The 15,784-nt window shown below is 36.0% G+C and overlaps 1 protein-coding gene across 2 annotated transcripts in view; it reads left to right on the forward strand.

Annotated features, from left to right (window-relative positions):
• Positions 1–14,940, forward strand: part of LOC149748977 (uncharacterized) — a 51,218-nt gene extending 36,278 nt beyond the window's left edge. For both annotated transcript variants that reach the window (XM_089913312.1, XM_089913313.1), the window contains 2 exons: positions 6–89; positions 13,756–14,940. In XM_089913312.1, the coding sequence (XP_089769438.1) occupies positions 6–89; positions 13,756–13,837 (166 nt within the window). In that variant the 3' untranslated portion in view covers positions 13,838–14,940. The remainder of the gene's footprint in view (positions 1–5; positions 90–13,755) is intronic.
• Positions 14,941–15,784: the final 844 nt, after the last annotated feature.

The following is a 15,784-nucleotide window of genomic DNA, read 5'->3' on the forward strand; positions in this document are numbered from 1 at the left end:
CCTAGCTTTGTCCGTGCCAAGCCTGAAAAATTACTGAGAAGAACAAAAGTTTCAAAAAGAAAGAAAACTTTGAAGAGTATGAACACACGGTGAGTGCTAACTCCCAAAGACCTGGTTTTTCAAGAATCGTACAGGAAATTAAATGATGATGTAGTAGTTAGAAATATGGGTGTGCTTTTGAGGTTCCCACACCCTCCTAAAGAGGGGAAACAAAATGGATGCCTGTGGTTCTATCAGTATTAAATGGTAAGTGTATGTGTAGGTTTGTAGTCACTACAAACCTCACATTCTGGTCTTATGTTTTGATTTTACCGTCAAGCAATAATTTTCTTTCTATAATTTATGTCAATCTGTAATTTAGAACTTTAGATAATTTTATGCCTCCAAATGTCTAAATTAAAGGGGGCACCATGGTCTGCACTCAAAGAAAGTATAAGGTCTAGATTCCTCACTCTCCTATTTACTAATTACTCACTTTAACTAAATCTCAACTTCAGTGCATTTCAGTTTTGAAATATGTACAATGATAATATCACCTGCCCTACCTTTCCCACAATATAATTGTGAGGATGGAATAAATACATGTGACAGAAGTTTTGTAAGCCCTAAAGTGTAAAACCAATAGAAAGTTTCACCCCTCATGAATGTAGCAGATAGGACTTCACTTCTATCTCTCATTTTAAAGACTTTGTAGTTACATATTTGAGAAGAAAACACTAGGCACTTTTTTTTTTTTTTGCGGTACGCGGGCCTCTCACTGTTGTGGCCTCTCCCGTTGCGGAGCACAGGCTCCGGATGCGCAGGCTCAACGGCCATGGCTCACGGGCCCAGCCACTCCGCGGCATGTGGGATCTTCCCGGACCGGGGCACAAACCCATGTCCCCTGCATCGGCAGGCGGACTCTCAACCACTGCGCCACCAGGGAAGCCCACTAGCCATTTTTTAATGTCCCTGACTGCACGGTGGTTTTGTCAAGAATCAGGCAGTCAGAAGATAAAATTCCAGGTGATCAATCATATACTTCGTTCGAACAGTAACATGATTATTGGCAAGAAGACAACTTTATCATCTATACTCAAAAATAAGCAAACATTATATATATAATGTATATAATGTGTACATAATATAAAGTATACATATTTATAAGTATTTTAAATATTCCACTCAAACCAACAAAGTGGTTTGAAGCACTGTATCTGAGATGTCTTATAAATATAGTGAATTATTAATGTTTCTGGTCTTAGTAAGTACAGTTCTAATGTATTTTTCTAAATAAAATGACCTTAAATTGAAAAATGACCATGAGTAAATGTACCTTTCTGAATCAATATTTGCCTTATTATTCTTGGAAAAATCTACGCAATGTTGTTCAGCAAAGTGCCAATGAAGCTTCTATGCAAGAATCAGAGTAAGATGAATATAACGTGATGACTGTGGTCCCCTTTGAGTCAGATTCTATAGCAGAGTCCACTTTCCTAGTGTGTTTAAACTTTTCCAAATGAAATGCTGTCCATTATCACCTGTTCAAAAATATTGAGAAAATTTAAGTTACTGCAATCCAGGAACCTTGACATTGAGTAAATGTTACACACACAGGCAGACACACACACACACATTTGTATTACAGCAGAACAGAACCAATTCAGCTTTATAACTTAAATGATAAAGCATTGCTATAGGAGGTAAAACATTTCTACTGGGGCTGCAACACCCCTCTCCACGCTCCTTGGTTTGCATTTGCTCTTTTGAGGAAAGTTTAAGCTTGTCTCCGGAATCTCAAATACGTGCCTGAGTGTGTCCTACAGGGTGGAATCTGTTGAGTTTCAGTCTTAAACCACAAGGAATCAGCTAGTTAACCATAAATAAACAGTTGCATCATTACCTTCGCGCCTGCTCACCCAGGCACAATGCCCTGTAAAGCTTTTTGTTTCAGAGTTCAGAATCATGGGTAGATAAAGCCTGTTGATTGGTTGGGGATGTACTTTATATGAGCAGTAGCTAGAGTATTAAAGAAACAAAGAGTCTTAATTCAGGTTTACCATGATGGATTGAATTGCCTCCTTACTCAGTTTCAAATAACTCTGCACTGGTCCCATGTAAAGGATTTATTTACTTGGGAACTTATCCAAGTCAGGCAGGTATTAACAGTGCTTCTTTTATCCTCGCTTCTCTCAGTTAGTTTCACCCTTAAAATGTCCCTCTCCACTCTCCTCTACCTCCCAGTCCTGTTTTTAAAAATTATATCCAAATATTTTTTTCCTTACAATGATATCCTTCTAAATCCCATTCTGGTCAGTCCAAATTTTGTTAGTTAATAATGTGTCCACAATGGGTTATTAAACAAGAAAGCCATTTTTCATTACTGTCATCATATCATTAATTAACTAAAGAATTTCATTTTAAAATGAAGAAAGGGAGAAAAAAGAATGTTATAATGCAGAAACTGAAACTAGAATTGATTTCACAGATATAAATTTTCCTTATCTGTTGCTCAGTCACAGGACCTGTGTTGTATTATGTAACAGCCAGTATTGGCTCATCTTTTTTCTGTCCAAGCACTGCTAGTAGATTTCCTTTGAGCTTAAAAGAATATTATCGAGGGCTTCCCTGGTGGCGCAGTGGTTGAGAATCTGCCTGCCAATGCAGGGGACACGGGTTCGAGCCCCGGTCTGGGAAGATCCCACATGCTGTGGAGCAACTAGGCCCGTGAGCCACAGCTGCCGAGCCTGCGTGTCTGGAGCCTGTGCTCCGCAACAAGAGAGGCTGCGATAGTGAGAGGCCCGCGCACCGCAATGAAGAGTGGCTCCACCTTGCCACAGCTAGAGAAAGCCCTCGCACAGAAACGAAGACTCAATACAGCAAAAATTAATTAATTAATTAATAAAAATTCCTATCCCCAACATCTTCTTAAAAAAAAAAAAAGAATATTATCGGGGGGCTTCCCTGGTGGCGCAGTGGTTGAGTCTGCCTGCCGATGCGGGGGACACGGGTTCGTGCCCCGGTCTGGGAAGATCCCACATGCTGCAGAGCGGCTGGGCCCGTGAGCTATGGCCACTGAGCCGGCGCATCCGGAGCTGTGCTCCGCAACGGGAGAGGCCACAACAGCGAGAGGCCGCGTACCGCAAAAAAAAAAAAAAAAAAAAAAGAATATTATCGGCTTCCCAGTCATGGAAAGTAAACCAGATTGTTCTATTTGATTCCTTATTATTAAAGAATTCCTCAGACAAATGATCTCATTCTAATATAGAGATATCTCATCATTCATTATTCATTTAACAAGTACTAAGTGCCTACTATGTTTCAGGCACTGTGCTAGGGAATGGAACTAATAAGAAATAAATCAAAGAACTTATAGTCTGTTGGGGGAAATAGATATCAAACACATAACTACATAGAAAACTACACAGGAAACTATATATTCACATCAAATTCATTAAAAAGGAGTTCAGTTCCTCTTAAGTCATAATTAGACTAATTGTTTCCTTCTAATTCTGAAAGGGAATGTATGAAAAACAATCCAAACACCTACTATATTTTGAGCTCTGCTCTATGTGGTAGACAGGAATGTCATTTGTAGTCCTAAACAAACTGACCTGAGTTAAATATTGTCACTTAATTCACTTTTCCTTTAGGAGAAAAAAATAATCTGAAATTCTGTGAACCTCACCTCATTTTTATCAACAGAAAAATGGAGATGGTAGCAATTTCTAACAGGATCTTTTTAAGGTTTAAATTAAAGAAGCATTAAAAACTCAGTGGGTGCTCTAAAGAAGTTTCTAAGACTATGGAACTATTAAGTACTAATGTAAACAAGAATTTGATTACTCAAAGGAATGAATTGGAAAGTTCAGGAGTACATACTGTAGGTTGCAGCTGCACTTTAAAGAATGCAAAGATTTATGGGGAAAAAAGGGAGTGTCTTTACTTGGGAACAGGATGAGCAAATGTGCACAAGTGGGAACAGAGATTATTTGGGAAATGGTAGAGAAATTGATCTTGTTTGGTTGAGGGTACATGTGAAGCTGAGGACATAGAATGGGAGAGGAAGAGGCAAGCCCTCAGGGTTTAGCTCTTGACTGCAGAGGACAAGGTAAAAAACAAAATAAAATAAAGCAAACAAAAATAATATTTAGCCATTGCATTATCTTCCCATTTTTAGGTATTTTTAGAGATTAAAGCAAGAGATGAAACTCTTACATTTTTACTTTATAAAACATGTTCTGTGTTTTTCTCGAGAAATGATATTGAGGGAAAGAGTTTCTCCCTGAGCCTGTGAAATAAGATTTCATTTGAAGGACAGGTACAGAACCAGGGCAACAACAGGCTCTTAATGAACATGGCAGTTGTTTAAACTTGTCAATTAGAAATATAAATTATTGTATTATTTCACTTCACGTATTTTTATATGTATTCCCAGCATTGATGGAATACATATATCAGAATATATATTATATATATATATACACACATCTATTTTCTTCCACAGAGTTCTACCTGAAATCATCATTTTCCTTTATAATAGTGCAATTATAATCTCTGAATGTATATGAAAGTAGATCATTACCTTCAGGCATCAAAAAAGCAATATGAAAATATCAACCGTTAGGAGAAAAAGAAGATTAAAAATGAGAGATGTTGGTTAATGTTCTCAATAATATATATAAAAAAAGAAAAGCAAGGTGCCAATCTTTATAAAAAGATTGCTTTCTTTTTTTAGTAAAATAAATATTTTTGATTTAGACTTTTTCTTTTAAAGGAAATTTAAATGTTATATTGCACACCAATCTTCCAAGGCTTTGGGCATTTGCTTTCTATTCTCCAGAACCTGAACCAAACATTCTTCTGGAGCTATCAATGACATATACATTATTTAGAGTTATAACTACAAAATGATTTGAATTAGTACCTTTGGGAAATTCACCCTTGACTTAGTGTGTATTCTAAGAACTGATCTGAACCTAAATCTCACATTCCACATGAAAAGTTGTGCTTTTCCTAAGTGCAAAATGTTGGACATTCCTAAGTACTCTTTGTCTCCATCTTTAGAATGAATCTTCTAGAATTTGGGGTAGACTGTAAACCTTAATTGGATACTTCTTGTCCTCCTGACTACAAATGGACCTCTTAGCTAAGCAGTAAACTGGCAGCAATTGGGAGCCTTACAAACCAGTCATGAAATTCCCAACAAAAAACATGCTTTTAATAAGCTCTCATTACCTCAAATTTGCTACCTTTGAGGGCTATCCAGTTGAATGTACATCTTATGAAAAGTCATGAAAATTCAGTTCCACTCTTCATCTTATTTCTGTCTATACCTAAATGACAATGCACGTCTTATTCAAAGTCAGCCAATCTCTAGCCCAAAAGGCTTTTTTATGTTACATTGGAATGGGCTGAGCCAAGAAAATACATGGCAGTCAACCATGATAAAATGAGAGAATTTATAACGGGACTTTGCAAATAGTGATGTACTGTATAAACTAAAGGCTTGTGATCAGAGTAGCAAAAATGAAAGAACAACAAAAAGATCATGTTGGTGGTTGTACATTGATAAGGACTATATTTTCCCCACCTTCACAATATTTCACTACGATAAAGAATAAATGAAATGAGGTTCTGTGACAATTGTAAAAAGAAAGTAGGCCTTATCTGTTCGTGGCAAGTGGTTACAAATTTATAACACATTTGCAAAAACAGCAAATGCATAAATAATTAAACCGATTAACTTTGATGCTACTTATACGGAAAGTAGGATTTGATTGTTTTTTCACATTAAGTCAGTACCAAAGGGAGAATTTATTCTTTGCCTGTTGTTCATGATGGAAGAAATGTACAAAAATTTTCCTTACTTTTTTTTTTTTTTTTTTTTAATGTAAAGATAGAATTTATTAGAGGGAAGGGTTGCTGCCAGAACAGTGGGCCAAATTCCTGGTAGTCTGGGAGAGTCGAGCCTTTCCTTACTTTTAAAATTTCCTATTATCCATAAATCACTGTATAGAATGTAGATGACTTTTTTCCAGCTATACCAAGGGGAAAATAAAGGCAATGCATTGTAGGCTGAAAGTTAAGGATTTTAAACCTTTCCAGGCAATAAAAGTGGAGATACTAAGGAAGACAGTGGATTCCATCCCTGAAAGAATGTTGCAGACGTTTGTTGCTTGTTCTGAGAAACATTCTTATTGATGTTAAGAATAACCCTACCTTCTTTTGTGTAAAACCAACCAACCATTTCTGGTAAAGTCCTCCAGTCATAGTACATCAGCTCTCTGTCCCCAGTGGATGGTTTAAGGTATAAGGTATCGGCCAAGCTAGGACAATTGGAACCCTTCCAGGATTTTTTTTTTCCCAGACAGGGGAAGGAGCAATGCTCCTCTGATAGAGAAGTGATGAGAAGTGTGAAGGACAAGAATTTTGTCTGTTAAGTTTCCCACCATTAGGAGAAAAACTAGTCTGATTAATGCAGAGATAAGAGAAAGAGACAGAAACTTCAAACAACATGCAAATTCCTAGCTCTAAGAGTCTGAGGGCTAGATCTGTACTTGAGTTACAAAAAAGACCTCTAGTCCTGTTCTCCTCTATTTCCCCCTTTCTGACTGAGCTTGTTGGAGTTCAGTTTCTGCATTAGCAATCCTGACTAATCCAGGGAACTTACATTTGACAGCACAAATCAACAATACCACAGATATTATTTACATTAAGAAGAGGTTAATTTACTTGTAAAATGATGACAAGCTAGTTGAAAAGCTTCCCTTACTTCTAATGCTATCTTCCCCGGGTGAGTTGCTGAGGCTCCCACAAGGCTTAACTTGCCAAAACCTTCTCTCTGTGTCTTGAATCTAGTCCTCTACCCTCCTCCCTAGTAAAGCCTACTTGCCATTACCTAGCCCACTGCAAAAGCTCAGTAAGTATTAGTAATTCCTTAATACCATCCGACCTGTTCTGGCCCTTAACATAGACTTTGAACAGTCTGGCCTTTTGCCCCTCTACTGTTGAGAGCTACTACAGTTAGCTTTAGTTGATTTGTCTTTTTTTTAATTAATTTTTATTGGAGTAGGTTTGTCTTCTGATCCTCCTCTGTGTGTTCCTGCTTCTATTGGCCAATGTGGGATAAGCTATTCCTCCTGAATTTGACTTTCACTTTTGGACAGAATGCCAATCCTGGATTTTTCAAGGTTCTCTTTTCTCACAACCCTTTCTGATCCATATTATGGAGGGATAGATGGGATTTCTTCACAGTATATCCACAAGGGGCAGAGAATTGAATTTAGATGCTTTCAAAGGTTAAATTTTTACTGCCTTATGTTATCAACTTACTCTAGTTCTTTTTTTTTTTAATCAAAGATATTGGCTATGATTATAAGAGAATGACCTAAACTATCAGACAATTTTCCATTTATGATCTGTTGGCTGCAATTACCTCATAAGGCAAAAGTGCAATTTCAAAGTCTACACTCTAATGAGTAGATTATTTAAAAATTCCATAGGGACAAAAAGTGTAAGTTTTTTTTTTTTTTTTTGGAGTGGGTTCTCTGACATAATACAACTTGTGTCATTAAAATGTAAGTTCTGTGAGGGTGGTAGATTTTTGTCTTGTTTTTCACCAAGTCCCCAGTGCTTGGAAGAGGACCTAGTACATGTGATTGCTAACATTTGTTGGAGAGCTCACACATAGTGACTGTAGAGCTGAATTATTTTGCTAAATAATTGAATAAATGTTTGCTTTTCAGTGTGTGTGCCCCTACAACTTGCACAGCCCTGTGGACAATTAGAGAACGAATAAGAGTGCATCCTGCAGAAACTTGATCTAGTAGGGGAGAGCAACAATATAAAAATAGGTACACTAAACATTCAAGTGAAATGATTCTGTATTCAAGATCCAACCAATGTGCTGTTTGCTTTCCTGAGAAGTAACACTCCTTTCTGTAGATTTGAAGTTATGCTACAGAGGATTGGCTTTTGAGCTGTGTCTTAAAATATGAATAGAATTTCCGCAGAGAGAAGCTCAAAGGCAGAGAATGCCTTGCCCTAGAAATCAGTCTTAAAATCTTTTCTGAGCCTTCATGAGACCAGCAGAAATAAAGAATAGTATGTTTCAGTAGCAGAAATAACTTTACTGTAATTTGTTAAGCACTGCAGCTTCTTCAAGACACAAGTATTTAAGCACTTCCGAGTGCCCTCCCATGGAAAAAAATGTGGCCTTTCTACCATTTTTCCTTAAAGTGAAATGAATAACTTGAAAAAAGCTTCTTCTGTTTTTATTTTTAAGAGTTTATGTTTCAGTTTGAAGCATGTGTCACATTAAACTCGAATTGCCTCGTAAAGAAAAATACAAGTAATTCAAGGAAAGGAAAGACATTTTCTTTTCCTTACTTAAGTTTCGGCAGGATCGTGCAATCCCCGGCAAGTCTCCCTCCCCCTCTTCCTCACCCTGTGGCAAATTTTAAAGTCATGATTCATCAAACCACAGTTAGACATTCTGAACTGCCCTGACTCCTTCTGCAAAACAGGTTTGTTCACAAAATGGATTCTTCATTAATTCTTCTCAGCAAATCTCTTGTATGGTAGTGACATTCACGATACAATAGTTCTCTTCAATGCGGTACTAGTTTTCACAAAACCCCATCTATAGAGTTTTAAAAAATACCTTATAGTGATAGTAAACTTAGTACACTCAAGCTACATAGAAATGTAACTTAGATGTTTTTGTTTAAAGGAACTTTAGGAGACACTGCGTTTTAAGAGGTCCAAGAGTCAGTTCTTCTGATCTGCATTTCATTTCCATATTGCAAATATCAAATGCTACAAAGAATATTTGTCTAACCCATCATTTCTAATCCCAGTGAGTTTTTGTGCTCTCTCTTTACTCAACTAAGCCTTTATTCTCTTTACACTTAGAGCAGTTTGAGCAAATTTACCTGTGTCCACGGTAAATATGCCTCAGCTCCAGGCAGCTAACTTCTTGTTCACCCAGATGGAAATTAAACTGAAATATGCACATTGCAAGCACCTGCCACAGCCTCTAAGAAATGCAAAACCTTAACCAGGCAACAGGATATAGTTTCAAATGGAAGGAAGAGCTGCCTAAGGATCTTTAATTCTCTGGATTGCTTACTATAAACCCATTAGCTGAATTAAATTTCTTGGGGTTCTTCTGAACCTGGCTATCATGCATGGAATTTAGAGTTGTTTCTTTTTCACATTTTGCTTATTTTTAGTCTCTCCAAAAGACTCCTGGTTATGTAGCAGATTTAGGGAAAATGTTAGAATTTGCATGTTTGGCTTTGAGCTTAAAGATGATCTTGGTTATAAAAAGTGTGCAGCTTTTCCTCTCTTTTTTACCTTATATTTTGATACTTATTTTATGGCAATTTCACAACCTTTTGTAGTAGGGATGTATAAAAACTATAAAATATCTTTTATAAAAATTTTAAAATGATTTTTATATACCAGCTAGCTACACAGGGGTCACATCCAATATTTTTGTACAATTATGGCATTGAAAGACATTTTTGAATCCTTCAGTTATTAAAATTGGTCTTAAATCCCCTGCCACTGTTATGCATGTCAAAAAAATGTGGTATGTCGTGGCAAAACGCTACTGTTAAACTACGGTAACATCTGTCTTGCAGTAGCAAAGTGAAAGAGGAAAGTAAAATTGCTTTAGGACCTTGTTGAAATCAGATAACCATATACTCTAGACAAAATGGCTTTTAAATTCTTCATAATAATCAATACTTCAGGACACTAAGAGACAACAGTCAAAGGCTATTCTAATGTCCACCACTATCCAAAACTGTGCAAAGAAAATTTGTGTTTTACTCTCCACTGGTGAGGTAAATTTCCTTTTCAACTGCAAGCAGTGCAGGACCTGCACTTTCTGCGGGGTGCACACCAAGGGATTCGTTGGTACTCTTTAGCCACAGTTCTGCAGGGATGACAGGGCAACCCGTGGCGGGAGGCATTGGGACCCAGCCACTGCCTCTCCTACAACCACGGGAACATCTAGTCCCAGTTCTGCTACATCATCCAGACCAGGTCAATGGAGAGGAATAAGGAGGAGGAAAGAAGGAATACCTTTTGAACAAAGAGAGATTTCGCACAAAAATCCATCGTACATTACGTCTTCTCTCCATTATAATATATGTGTAAATTATCTCTGAAAGCTGGGCCTACAGATTTAGTGGGAGCTATTAAAAAAAAAAAAAACAAACCAATAATCAACACTCAAAATTGGCTAATTCATTTAATTCTCTACGAGGAAAAACTATTAATTATATGGGGACTGTTAGTGGGCCATCTAACCAAGGGTGTCCTTAGATAAATAATAAATCTGTAATAGTTTGCTAGGACTGCTGTGACAAAGTACCAAATAGACTGGGTGGTTTAACCAACAGATATTTAATTTCTCACATATCTGGAGACTAGAAGCCTGAGACCAATGTGTTGGCAGGGATGGTTCCTTCTAAGGGCCATCAGGGAAGAACCTGTTCTGGGCTGCTTTCCTTGGCTTGTAGGTGGCTGCATTCTTTTTTTTTTGTATTCATATTTTCTTCCCTTTGAACATCGGTGAGGTTTCTTGCCACTGATTTTCTATCTCTGCCCCTCCTAATTATTTGTCCCACCCGAGGACTAGGTGTTTTCTTTCCTCCCATCAAATCTTCAACTAGAAAGGAGGATATGAAAATATCCTTAGTGGAAGGGTTATCCCTCATCCCTAAGGGTAGTAATTCTTTTGCTGTACCGGTTCTTCTGTCCTCCCAAATCTTGTGGAAGCTTATTACAATAGCTAGCCTGTTTTCGGTTTTGGTTTTGGTTTTAATCTTCAACTCTCTTTCTTTAATAATTAATCTTCAACTCTCTTTAATTTCTTTAATTTAATAATTTACTATTCCACTTAAAAATACATCACAATGAGTACGTTGCTGCTTCTCATTTTCCCACCATTTTATGAAAGTGTGAGGTCTAAGAGTTGCCTACACTTCACATTCTCAGCTTCTATGCTCTTTTCAGACCACTTTCTCTCTACTCTGCTTCTGAAACTCTTATCCTGAAGGCCATCATCTCTCTTAATTACCAAATTTAAGGCCCATTTTTAATCCTCCTTCAAAATGACCATTCCGTAGCCTTGGCAATATTACCCACATCTTCCTTCCTGATCATTTCTCCTCTTGCTGTTGTTTCTTCCAGATTACTTTCTCTTCATTTGTTTCCTGCTACTCTGACATATCGTCTTCTGTATTTATTTTATTCTGATAGTTATTGTCAAATTGCTCTCCAAACAAATAAGCACCAGCAATGTATGAGGGTATATCCCTTTTCAAATAGTCTCGCCAGTTAAGATGTTATAGAAAGTTTTAAACCATCTTCAGTCTAATGGATATGTATAGATAGATAGATATTCATCGTTTTTTTAAACAGTATTTCCTTCACTACTGTGCATTTGAACAACTTTTCCTGTTTGGCTATTTGGATTTGCTTCTCTGAATATTCATATTTTCCCTTCATTTTTGTTGTTTTTCAGGTTGCTTGTCTTTTTTCCTCAACAATTTATAAGAGCTCCTGGTATAATATAGATATCAGTCTTGTTGATACATGAAAACAAAATTTGAACTTTTAGTGAGAACCTACTGATTTTGTTTATATTTTTCCACATTTGCATTTTTATGTGTGTATTAAAAATCTCCCTCTGTTAATCATATTAGATTTCCATGCATAGATAACATTTTGCCAACCCAAAGATTATGTATGTTATTTGTATATTTACTTCCATTTGAATCTTAGACCCCTCTGGACATTATTTTTTAATATGGTATGAAATGGGGATCCAGTTTTTCTAATTCTTTCCATTTGAAGAATTGTTTTAAATTGTTTAATCTATTGAGTTGAAATAGAAGTTGAAAATAACATCATTACTCAATTTAAGGATGTGACTCTATTGTTATATAGTCAACTGAGATTTTCTTTTTAATTAATAGAATTTAGTTTTTAGTGCAGTTTAAGGTTTACTGAAAAATTGAGCAGAAAGTATAGAGTTCCCATAAAATCCCTCTTCCCCTGGCCTCAGTTTCCTCTATTATTAATATCTTGCATTGGTGTGGTACATTTATTATAACTGGTGAACCACTATTGATACATTATTATTAACTAATGCCAGAGTTTACATTAGGGCTCACTCTTCATGCTGTACAGTTCTATGGATTTTGCCACATGCAAAATACCTTGTATATAACATTATGATAGTACAGAAAAATTTCCCTGCCCTAAAAATCCCCTGCACTCCACCCACTCATTCTCTTACCCTTCCCCCAAACTCCTGGCAACCACTGATGTTTTTGCACTCTCTGGAGTTTGCCTTTACAGAATGTCATATAGTTGAAATCATACGGTATACTGCCTTTTCATACTGCCTTATTTAATTTAGCAATACACATTTTAGATTCCTCCATGTCATTTCCTGGTTTGAGAACACATTTCTTTTTATTGTTGAGTAAAATTCTATTGTATGGTTGTATAATGGTCAGTTTATCCATTCAGCTCTTAAAGGATATCTTGGTTGCTATCAATTTTTGGCAATTATGAATAAAGCTGCTACAATCATTTGTGTGCATATTTTTGTGGTAAAATAATTTTCCCAATTCATTAGAGTAAGTATCTGGGAGTGCGATCACTGAATTGTATCCTAAGACGATGTTTAATTTTGTAAGAAACTGTCAGGCTATCTTCCAAAGGGCAGTGCCATTTTGTATTCCTACCAGCAGTGAATAAGTGTTCCTGCCAATTGGATTTTTGAATAAATATCTATTACTCAAACTAATATCATCATGCAATGAGTTTATATATTTTTTCTTTTCCATTAGAAAGTTTTGCTGCAAGTAGGTTGACATATTGAATAGAAGAAAAATCATTATGATAGCACAAATTACTAAAGTTTATAGGAGAATTTGTGTACAAAATGTTTTGTAATTAAGCTGGCATTAGAAAACCCGAAATTTCACAACTTTGGATTTAAATAGCTCTTTTGCTCTCCTTGAATCTAGAAGGCAGACTTTGACCTCTTGACCTTAACACACATCTTAATTTTTCTCCCCCCAGATTTCTTGAAAATTTATTGGGGTAAAATTAGTTACAATAGCCAATGTGACCATCTTATTCTCTTTTGTTAGGCTAATATTGAGAGGAATGGGGATACCATATTCAAGGATAAAAAAGACTTGTGAAACATTAAGTTACTAATCCTAGCATGATGCTGCTAGTAGGAGTGTAAGAATTGACCCACCAAATTATTCACTCATTTTCCTAAGTCACACAGTAATAGATACTAAGCCACCATTGAATTTGAGTTTCTGTTTTATCTATGATTTCTCACCCACAAAAGAAAATGTAGAGAGGCAGAGATATAAGATCTTAGTACAAGTATGTTAACTCTTTTTGTTTGGTAGCTATTGGAATTACAACATGAGGATAGGAGAAATATAATATTTCTTTAAGTTATAAATTAGATTAACTTTTACCTCAAAATTTACACCCTGAGACTAGCAGTAAATTTAATATCAGTGCATGTTTAGCACTTTCTCTCTTATGCTTGGGTCACATCAGAATGCAAGGTTTGGGGAAATCTAGTGAAATGAGAATGGGCACCACATTGTTCTTGATTCCAATGATCTCAATTGCTGATGACCAGGTCAATAGTGGGGACCTGCTCTAAGGCCATGAGACCATGGCAATTGGTGCTGACTTCTTTCATGTCCTATGCAGTCAGCCCCTGAAAGTCATGCCCTTCAGTGACCACGCTAACATGGAGGCATCTGAGCAGATTCAAGCACACTGTATGGCCTAGAAGACCCAAAGATCTCGTGTTCCTCCCAGGACTGAGAATTGCAACCACCTCTTTAGGTCAGACCAATTACTCTGTGCATGTGGTGGTGGTGGTGGTGGTGTGTGTGTGTGTGTGTATAAGTAAATTTATTTCAATTTAAAATATTTTTGAAAAACTAAAATAGATAAGCTTTGCCTGTTTGTGAACATTGTGTAAAGAACCTGAATATATAAATAATTCCTACAAATCAGTGAGAAATAGGCAGATGACCCATTAGAAAAATGGACCAAAAACCACATATCCAATGTTCAACATACATGTTACAGGGTGTTCAAACTCATTAGTCACTGAAGAAAGGCAAATTAAAACTCCAAGGTAATACCACTCAAAACACCGGAATTGTTAAAAAACAATAGCAAATATTGACAAGGATAAGGAAAGACTGGATTTTTCATTTACTGCTGTTTGGGAGTGTAACTTCCACAGCTTTGGAGACCTCTGTGGCAGTATTGACTAAAGTAGAATGTATGCAAACCCCATGACCTAGTAAAAGTACCAGAATATATGTATAAGAATGTTTGTAGTAGCCAGAAACTAGAAACATTCCAATATTTGACTAGAGAAAAATGGATAAATAAATTGCGATATATTTTTACAAAGGAATACCATACAGCAAGGAGAATAGTGAAAAGACAATAATACATACAATAATAATGTACACAATAATATTGATGAATCTCATAAGTTTCACTAAAAAAGTCAGACGCAATGTCAGATTCCATTATCACATACAATTTTGAAATTTTTAAACATATGGAAAGTTACAGAGAAGGCTATAAAAACACCTTTGTATCTAACACTCGAGTTTAACAAATGTTACTTTCTTCAGAATGCTTTTTTAAAAAGAAATAAAAAGATATAAGTATGGTGAAAAATGCATGCCCTATGTCACTTACGTTTCTTTCTCCTCAGAGTTAACCTTTATCTGGATTAGTAAGTATCCTTCTCAATCATGCTGTCATAATTTTATTTCATATGTAAACATTTCTAAAACATATACTTTTGTTTTGATGTTTAAAAATTTTTTCTTAAGTGATATCATACTTATCCTTTGCCACTGCTCTTTCTGGACATTAGGTTTTTAGGATGTATTCATGTCATCATGTCTCTCTCTCTCTCTCTCTATACATATATATATATATATTTATATATTTATATATTTATACATTTATATATATAATTCATTCATATTATATCTCTTTCATATCCGTTTCTCAATTATGGATAACTGAGTTTTCAATTTTTTGATAATACAAGCAATACTTTGATTTTCATATGTATACATGACTCATGATATAATTGCATTCTCTACATTATATAATTAGCTACACACAATATTTGCTACCTTGCTTGGGTATATTCACTTTAGTAGTCACCTTCAGTCTTTGTGAGACTTTAAGTACAACATTCAGTTGGAATACATTTATATCTTTACACTATTCACTCTACACACATGCACAAACATAACACTCTAAGCCAAGGTTTCACAAAATAATACTTACCGTATAATATGTGAAACATGCTGATAGTTTCCTCATTGTTCATTTCATTCTATTCTACTCCTTTCTATTTTATTTTGTTTTTTTTTTTTTTTTTTACTGTTGGTCAGTACATAGACTTCCTAATTCACTAATGATTTTGATTTAACAGTTGAAACATATTGCTCCAGATGTGTCTAGACCTTCAAAACAAAACAAAAAAATTGTTTTACTTTGGCCCGACCCTTACGAGATACTAAGGGAATTATTTTCCTTCGAAAGTCTATAAGGAGGAGGAACCAAGATGGCGGAGTAGAAGGATGTGCTCTCACTCCCTCTTGTGAGAACTCCAGAATCACAACTAGCTTCTGGACAATCATCAACAGGAAGACACTGGGACTCACCAAAAAAGATACCCCACATCCACAGA

This window comes from Delphinapterus leucas, chromosome 6, assembly GCF_059928025.1.
Source record: "Delphinapterus leucas isolate spDelLeu-1000000601 "Yukka" chromosome 6, BTC_Dleu_Yukka2, whole genome shotgun sequence".
In the NCBI taxonomy this organism is placed as follows: Eukaryota; Metazoa; Chordata; class Mammalia; order Artiodactyla; family Monodontidae; genus Delphinapterus; species Delphinapterus leucas.